Raw genomic sequence first — 8972 nt, forward strand, 5'->3', positions numbered from 1 at the left:
GGAAGTAAAGCCGGCTCATGCCCTTCTTGTCGACAGCCTCTGAGTTAGTGGACCAGTCCAGTTTATTGTCTAGTGTGACACCCAAGACGACACCATATCCACATCGGTCCCACCGATGCTGACAGGAGAGGGCAGGGGCTTGTTCCTCCTGAAGTCCACCACCATCTCCTTTGTCTTTGCCACGTTCAGCTGCAGGTGGTTCTCCCCACACCACTTCACAAAGCAGTCAACCAGGTCCCTGTACTCAGGGATAAGTTAAGTTAATTTAAGTATAAGTTAATTAAGTAAGTATAGTATAAGTAAATTACAATCATATTCTCCACACATATTTAAAACATGTTCACAGAATTTATCTGAATAAAGTTAAAATTATTATTTGTTATTATTATTTAAACTTAATTTCATCTTCTGTATACAGATGTTACGAATTGAATTTCTTCCTTCTTTTATTAAGATTTGTTGTTTTATTTAATAGCCATTTACTTGAAAAGTGTTCAGCTACAGTGAATCATTTCATCTACAGCAGGAGTCATTTTAAAGACAGGAACTTCATCTTGGGCTCAGATTGAAGCTTATGAATGTGGATAGTTTTCTATGTACAAGTGAGGCAGCGATATTCGTCATAAAGTGCTTGAAAACAATCAACAATAATGACTATAACAATGTAAAAGCAGGAAATGTATGTCTATGAGTCTGTGTTGCACGTATGTACTGTAAAAATTCAGTTAGGAGACGGTCTCCTTTACTAGCCTGGTGGTCTCCATTAGAGGCCTGGTCTGCATTTTATAGAAATTCAGCATCAGATGATTCCTAATGGAAGAGTTGTTTCATAGCCTAAAGTAATACTTGTTTAAATAAACAATCTGACAGTATTTCCATCTGTGCTGAGCAAGAGCCAGTCCCATATAGAGGCCTGTCCCATATAGAGGCCTGTCTGATATGAAGGCCTGTCTCATAAAGAGGCAGCGATTGAAGCAAATAAAAGCTTAACCATAAAAGTAAAATATTTTATTTAAAGATTTAAATAAATATATATATTATAACATTTTATAGAGGAAATTAAATAATTTGGAGCCCATAAATCTTATTAACAACTGACCTCTGCCAGTGAGAACTGTAGATAATCCACATTGTCCTGTTTGATCTTATTTTAGATTTTGGTCGTACAGATAATTCCTGTTTTTGGTCTCGTGATAAATCTGCAGGTGCGTCAGAGGTAAAAGTCTATTTCCTCTAAAGACACATGAACCCACATTGATTCTGAGATCTCGGTCTCGGTTTCACTTCTCCTTTTTTTTGCCCAAACGGTGTCAAGTGAAGTTTCAACAGCAGCTCAGTGAGGCAGCGACAGCTCTCCGGTAAGTTTATCAAACATCTTTCCTCCAACTGGGACACCGGACGCTCAGCAGAGACAGACATCAACCGGATTATCGGTTTAATTAAACTGCTGTCAGGGAGGTAAAATATACACTCCACATTCAGACGCTTTACTTTGAAACTCTTGCATTGCAAACACATTGTTTTAAATATTTGATATGTTGTTTGTTTAACTGGGACATGATTAACAACCAGTTTTATTTTATTTATTTATTATTTATGTCGTATTTTATTTATGTCATTTTATTTGTACTATTTGTATTTTTGTTTACTTTTGTGATATATTTCATTGTTATTACAGATATTGTCGGCTATTGCATTTTTAGTTTGATAAGCTTTGTATAACCTCTGTCTCTTTTTTTGCCAATAATTTTATTAGTATAATAATATAATAATGGAAATATTGTTATTATTATGTTACTCATTATTGTCTTATGTGTTCCTGTAAATTCATGTGCATAAACTATGAAAAACACTAAATATAGACTTAAACAAAGACAAACAAGAAGAAAGAAGGACAATAAACAGACTTTTTCTTTACAACACAAAATTTAAAACCCATCACATTCATTGATTTTCATTAGAGAACAATGTTAAGTCCATTATTTAGACCCTTGAAGAGTTTATAAAAGGAAATATTCAGGTTCAGTCTCACTAAAGTTTCCATTTATCTGCTAACTTGCAGCCAAGATTATTTAAAACAAATATTTACTAAAGTTATGTTCACAGGTAAATCAAACCTACCTCAGCACACTCTCTGTAATCTTATCTGTGTATAACAACGAGGAATAAATGTACCCAGAATGTAAGATATTGATTGAGCCTGTGTCCGAGGCTCTTATTGTGAAAGGTACCAAAAGTGATTAAATTGATAATGTTCCTGTAAAGACAATAAAAAAACCCTCAGCTACAATATTATTATCATTGTATAAGATGGAATAACTCCCATGATCCCACGCTGCTTCGCCGCCTCTTCACACTTCCTCTGTTGTTGAAATAAAGTAGTCTGTGTCTGGTTGGAGCTGTATTGATTTATTGATTTCTGTTTGGTGTTCGATCAGTTCCGATCATTGAGGAGATGTGGCGCTCGGTGCTGCCCCCGCTGTTCAGTCTGAGTCCTGCGGTTCTGTTCCTGCTGCAGCTTCCTGACTGCGCCGCCACACAGGAAGCACACTGGGAGGACTACAAATATGGCCGCCAGGGCTCCGACAAGAAGCCTTTCTGCTCCTGGAAATGCATCCTGTTCACGCTGCAGTGGCCCGGAGGGTTCTGTCAGGTGAGCTTCATCCTCCTCCTCCTCCTCATCATCATTAATACTAATGCTAAATGGTGGACAAGATGGAGGCATTAGTCTGTGAGTGGAGAGAAAGAGGAGGGGAGGAAGGAAAAGAGGAAGCAGGAAAGCAAGGAGGAAGTAAGGAAGGAAAGGAGGAGGTAAGGAAGCAGGAAACTAAAAAAGGACATCAAGGACTCCAAGAGGAAAAAGGATGAAATAAGGAAGCAAAGTAGAAAGTAAGGAAGGAAAATAAGAAGTAGGAAAGAAATGAGGAAAAAGGAAGCTAAGTAAAGGAGAAAATTGAGAGGGAAAATTATGAGGTTGGAAAGGAAAGAAAGGAGAGAAGGAAAGGTAAGGAGGTGGTAAAGAAGGAGGAAACTAAGTGAGGACATAAAGACAGAAAAGGATGAGCTAGGGGAGGAAAGAAAAAAGGAAGACTAAGTAGAAGGTAAGGAAGGAAAAGAGGAAGCAGGAAAGAAAGGAGGAAGTATATAAGGAAGGTAAGGAGGGAGGAAACTTGGTAAAGAAAGCTGTAAGGAAATTAAGAGGGTAAAGGATGAGGTAGGGAAGGAAATAAAGACATTCTGACAGGTTGTCTGTCTGTCTGTCTGTCTGCCTGTCTGTCTGCAGTCTCTGGATAAAGGGAATCTCTGCCTGATCCCTCAGAGCATCAACAACTGGACGATCCACGGTCTGTGGTAAATACCAGCTGCATTAATGATCTTTAATATCTCGTATTCCAGATAAACAGTAAAAGATGGTTTATGTTTTCCTCTCAATGGGACCATCAGTTACTAAATGAACATCATGCTGTATGGAAGAAGACTGAAACTAGAGACTGAGACCAGAAACTCATCAGGAAACTGTTTACTGAGCTCATCAATCAGCTGAGAAATCAACTCATTTCTCCATAAGACTCAATACTATTAGGCTTCTTTTTTGCAACCCGTGGAGCTGCCCCCTGCTGGACATTACACAGAATGCAGGTTTAAGACACTTCATTGGAGCTCTGTCCGTTCTGTCACCAAACTGTTAGCGGTTTTATTCCCACTGGAAACAAATTACCTTCGATTTTAATGTCAAAATATTTTTTGACTTCATCCTATAATTTCATATCAAAATGAGCCTAAAAACTAAAACTACATAATTAATAGAAACATTATTGAAATCACAATGTAAGTGTGCAATACTGTGACAAACAGCGTTATCCTGAGATACCCTCGTCTACAAATCTGCTGCTATTTGTAAAGCCTCCACGTTAGCAGACGGGACAAACTAACATAAATGTTTCCCAAAGATGGTTTCTGTCACTCGTCCTCGTCCTGCTGACGTTTGTTCCAGTGTTTATTTCTACCATCAGTTTGGTTTTTTTTTGGTTCTTTTGAATAAATAAAAAGGGGCATTCATCTCATGATTGATGTGATTGTTTGGACTGCGATACCGCAGGTTCGCGCCTTTGTTCCCTGATCAGAGGCGTAACACTGCTCCAGTCCGCTGAGCCAGTTCACTGACCTCTGCAGTGTGCTAGCATAGAGACAGCAGAACAAATGTTTCCCTCAGTGAACCGACTGAATCGTTGTCAGCCTTTCAAACCAAACAGCACACTGTGTCCCTGAGCTGGACTCCTGCTGTCTGATGTCCTCACGCTGATGGTGCGTTTGCGTCCGCAGGCCTTACCGGGCGATGAACTGCTGCAGCTGCTGGCCGATGTTCCACTCAGACATCCAGGTGAGTCCCGGTCAGCATCAGCTCACCTGAGACGTCCCCCATTACAGGACTAGATGCTGATCCATGTCCCCGTTCTTCCAGGAGCTGGAGGCAGAGCTGACTGAACACTGGCCGTCCTTCCTGAAAACAAAATCCAGCTTCCACTTCTGGTACGAAATATCACCAAACGCACGCAGAACCAAGGTTCCCGCTCTTTTCTTGACAATACAGGACAGCGCCTGCTCACAAACGCTGCTAAAAGCTCATCAGCAACAGTTGAGATCCACTTTTATTCCTTTTATTTTACAGAAAATTCATCTTTTAGAGAGCTAAAGTCTTCAATTACCATCAGTGTGTGTACTTATGATCCACAGCAGCAGGAAGTCTGATCATGAATAGGCCGTATGCATTCACTAACAGCATGCTGGAAAAGATCACTGCAGTCACTTCCTCTTTACATCTGGTGAGCCTGTGTGAACGGTTCAGTTTCTGCCGAGTTTCAAGCTATATACGGACCAAAGTTTATGTGACCTGAGCGGCTAAAATACAAACATTTCCAGAATATTTTCTTCTTTTAATCTATTTCCAATTCCATGACTGGGAAACCAGTACGTTTCCAGCTTTTCCAGGATGTTGTCCAGAAAGTTGATTTAAAGACACAAACACTTACTGAGAGACTGGCGACAGTTAGACTTCACTGTAAGAAAAAAGAGGAAATATTTGCTGGCCAGTCCTGGTGTTAGCATGTTGCTATGTTGGCACTGATGTGCTTTAATGTGCGTCAGGGGGGAGGAGTGGCAGAAACACGGTGTGTGTGCAGCCTGTGTGGAAGGAATGAACTCTCCGCTGAGATACTTCCAGATCTCCCTGAAACTGAGAGGACAGTTCGATTTCCACAAGTTAGTTCTCACACACACACACACACACACACACACACAGTTTATAAAATATGTTTTGTTATAAATGAAACGAACCCGACAGTTTATGAAAGTACCATCAGTCCGTATATTGATTGAGATGAATTAAAAGGTTCAGTGTGTAACATTTAGGAGGATCTACTTGCAGAATATATAATATTTTATAATCTATGTAATCTGTAACTACTAGATGCCACTAAATCCTACACACTGGTCCTTTAAGTAAACGTATGTAAGTAGAAGGAGTACTCACTCCACCGCACTGTAACTGTGACTGCTTCCTAACCTTTCACACACCGTACGTCCACTGTGGGGTTCAGTAAAGTGTCGTCTGTGCTGCAGGTTGCTGGAGGACGCTGGAATCACTCCGTCCTGTGAGCGACCCTACAAGGTAACTTTCACCTGCTGGATTATTTGACTTTGAAATGCAAACAGGAAGGATTATGGGTAATGGCTTTTATTTAATGACCAGCAAAGTGAGTGGGACAGCACTCGCTCAGTGGAGAGTAAATACTTCCAGCATCCTTCCTCCCCTCCAACTCCTAATGTGAATATAAAGAATAATGCGCCTTCTTTACACACTTAATTCTGCCCCCCCCCGAGCCCGTTTACAGCTGGTCCCAGAATGCATCCTGGGTAATCAGATCACAGGCAGACAGCTGCAAACACAGTGTGAACGACCACTGTAACGCATCCTGAACCCATCAGTCAAACTACGTCCTGAGGTGGTCTGGGATGCATCTGACCACACCAAAGTCCGAAGGATCGCCCACTCACTGACATCCTGTCACACAGGAACTCGCTGTTTGGTTCACGTGGTGTAAACGATGTGTTGGAGCTCTTTCACCTGCAGAGATTAGCAGCAGTTTGTATCCGCAGTATCACCAGACTCTGTTAATAAATCTCACACTTTTAGAGTTAATGAGGGAGGAGGAACTTTATAAACTGTGTGAAACGTTTCCTACGACAGATTGTTCATTCGTTGGGCCTTCTTGTAAATTCAGGAAACTTTACACATTAGTTTATTTCCGGCGTGTTTGGTTAGACGGCGGTCCGACGGTGGTCCAACCTCCTCCACTGCGTCCACTGTGAGGGACTAGCAGCCTGTCAACAGCCCTGCTGGACGCACTTTTACCTTCTCTGGCATTAATGTCTTTCTTTGTTTGTGTCCTGCTCTTAAAGTTCAGTTATAGATTCATAGATTGTGTTCCTGTGTCTGTGCAGGTCGAGGAGGTTCATCAGGTCCTGGATCCACATCTGGGAGACAAACCTGAGATCCAGTGTGTCACAGACGACAAGGTGAGATCTTCTGTCTGTCCTACGCTGCTCTGTGCTCCAGTCACGTCTAATTATTATCTTTACAACTGAAACTTAACACAAATTCGAACAATATTTAAGGTATTTCTGGTGCTGCTTCCTTCTGATGTGCAGGTTTGAGGCTTTCTCTGGTTCCTGTCACAAGTATTATAACGGTACCAACTCGTTTTCTGACAAACAACTTAATGCAAACCAGATGGGCAGCGAGAAGCGCTGGCGTCCAGAACCTCCTTCAGTCAGAGTTGTTTCCACATTCAGAGGTTTACCCCACAGCCTCCAATAGCAAGAGAACAAGTTCTGCTGCACATAAATACGAAACACTGACCGTACCGACCAAACCGGGGGACTCAACGACATTTCCATAGAACTATTAAAGATAAACAGAAATCTTTTTAAGCCCACATCTACACCCCCTTACATCTGTCCCCGAGTTCCTGAAGCTGCTCGCTGTATCGGGCTCATAGAAAAAGAAAAAAAGACTCATAGTAACCATCAAAACAGCTTTGATCACACGCTGACTTCCAAACAATATCAGCCTGTGAGCTTCTGGAGCCGGTCTGTGAGAACACACAAACACTTCACTCTGGGGGGGTTCAGTAAAACTGTACCAGACAGCCCGAAAAAACCTCCAGATACATACCGACGCCGCTACGAGTCAGCGCTGCACTAATCGGTTCAGTCGCCGTCAGAGCCGACTGATGGACGTCCAGCAGTCGGTCCGTGAGTCCATCCAAAAGTCACCTCACTGTCATCCAAATTTCTCAGCTACTGGTGGCCAGAATGTTTCATCACGCCAAGATTCCTGCTGTTGGTTTTATTTATTGATCTAGTTCACTGGGCTGTTTTCTCTTCTTTCTTTCTCTAAAGGGAGTTTGTGGGGCAGAGTTAAACACACATTTATAATATGCTCAGACTGGAACTTAAAGCCCTGGTTCTCGGCAGGAATAAATTTTACTTCATAAATAAATAAATAATCAATAAATAGCTCCTATTTGTAACTCCAAATATTATCTATGCAGATTATGAGACGTGCCTCTGACTGAAAAAGCCACAAACCGATTTTCATTCTCCATGTGGTCGTTCTGCGTCTCTTTGTGGTCGTTCTGTGTCTCTTTGTGGTCGTTCTGTGTCTCTTTGTGGTCGCTCTGCATCTCTTTGTGGTTGTCTCTTGGTGTGCGTCTCTTTGTGGTCGTTCTGCGTCTCTTTGTGGTCGTTCTGCGTCTCTTTGTGGTTGTTCTGCATCTCTTTGAGGTAGTTTTGCGTCTCTTTGTGGTCGTTCTGCGTCTCTTTGTGGTCGTTCTGCGTCTCTTTGTGGTTGTTCTGCATCTCTTTGTGGTCATTTGCGTCTCTTTGAGGTCCTTCTGCGTCTCTTTGAGGTCGTTTTGCATCTCTTTGAGGTCGTTTTGCGTCTCTTTGAGGTCGTTCTGCGTCTCTTTGAGGTCGTTCTGCGTCTCTTTGAGGTAGTTTTGCATCTCTTTGAGGTCTTTTTGCGTCTCTGAGGTCGTTCTGTGTCTTTCAGATACATTGTTGAATGTATTTTCTGACAGGATGAGGCCTGTGGATTTGGTCTCTCAGCACTTACATTAAAGGATGTTTGGAAGGAAGTATTTTAATAAACAGGCTGAATGAACAAAGCCAAGACCAAAATATGTTTCATTGTTTTTAGACATGAATATTGTTTTTGAAGGATTTAAAAATGACTCATGTTTTTAACAATCTGTTCCTGAGCTCCATGTGGTTTTAATAAGTCCTCTCCAACTGTTCCTGTCCAGGAACACATTTTTATTTCTGTAATTGAACAGCTAGACCTCTTTATTGTAACACTCTTTATGTTGTATTGTGTGTTATTTGTGAATAATGACCACCAAATGCTCGTGTTTGGCGATTGGAATGGACTCGTATTGCGTAAGCTGTAATTTAAAGCTGATTGAATTTACTGGTACAACGGAGTTACTGTAAAACAGACGTACTGGCAGTACCAGTGGTTCTTCACCCTCCTCATCCTCCTCCTCCCTCAGGGCAGAGAGGTCTGGTTCCAGGTGAAGATCCCTCTGTCTCGCAACCTAACTGTCGGCTGTCATCACCACGGCGACGCTGACGGGACCCCGGCGTCCTGGTCTGGACCAGGATGGAGCTCCTCCCACGGGCATCCCTGCCCTCCTCAGGTCCCTTTCTACTACTTCCCCATAGACCACCAGCATCCCCAGCGGCCCTGCGGCTGACAGAAGCCCCACAGTGGCGTCTTCATCGGGCTACAGGAAGTCTACCTCCATCAAAGGTGGAACAGTCCAACTAATTATATTAATACTTTAAAGTTCAGTGTTTGTTTCATTTTCTGTCTCTGAACCCATCGATTAAAGACATTTTACACTTCCTTT

The 8972-nt window shown here is 42.1% G+C and overlaps 1 protein-coding gene across 2 annotated transcripts; it reads left to right on the forward strand.

Moving 5' to 3' along the window:
- The first annotated feature begins 1293 nt into the window (after nt 1-1293).
- Nucleotides 1294-8969, forward strand: rnaset2l (ribonuclease T2, like). Of its 2 annotated transcripts, none has more exons than XM_051399709.1 (9): nt 1294-1358; nt 2439-2653; nt 3284-3351; nt 4324-4381; nt 4463-4530; nt 5146-5259; nt 5620-5668; nt 6502-6576; nt 8613-8969. In XM_051399709.1, the coding sequence occupies exons 2-9, from the start codon at nt 2456-2458 to the stop codon at nt 8814-8816; spliced, it is 834 nt and encodes a 277-aa protein (XP_051255669.1). In that variant the 5' UTR covers nt 1294-1358; nt 2439-2455; the 3' UTR covers nt 8817-8969. The 2 variants fall into 2 exon arrangements, with proteins under 2 accessions (XP_051255669.1, XP_051255668.1); XM_051399708.1 differs by having other exon boundaries at nt 1323-1458.
- The last annotated feature ends 3 nt before the right edge of the window (nt 8970-8972 follow it).

The sequence above is a fragment of the Dicentrarchus labrax genome, unplaced genomic scaffold (genome assembly GCF_905237075.1).
Source record: "Dicentrarchus labrax unplaced genomic scaffold, dlabrax2021, whole genome shotgun sequence".
In the NCBI taxonomy this organism is placed as follows: domain Eukaryota; kingdom Metazoa; phylum Chordata; class Actinopteri; family Moronidae; genus Dicentrarchus; species Dicentrarchus labrax.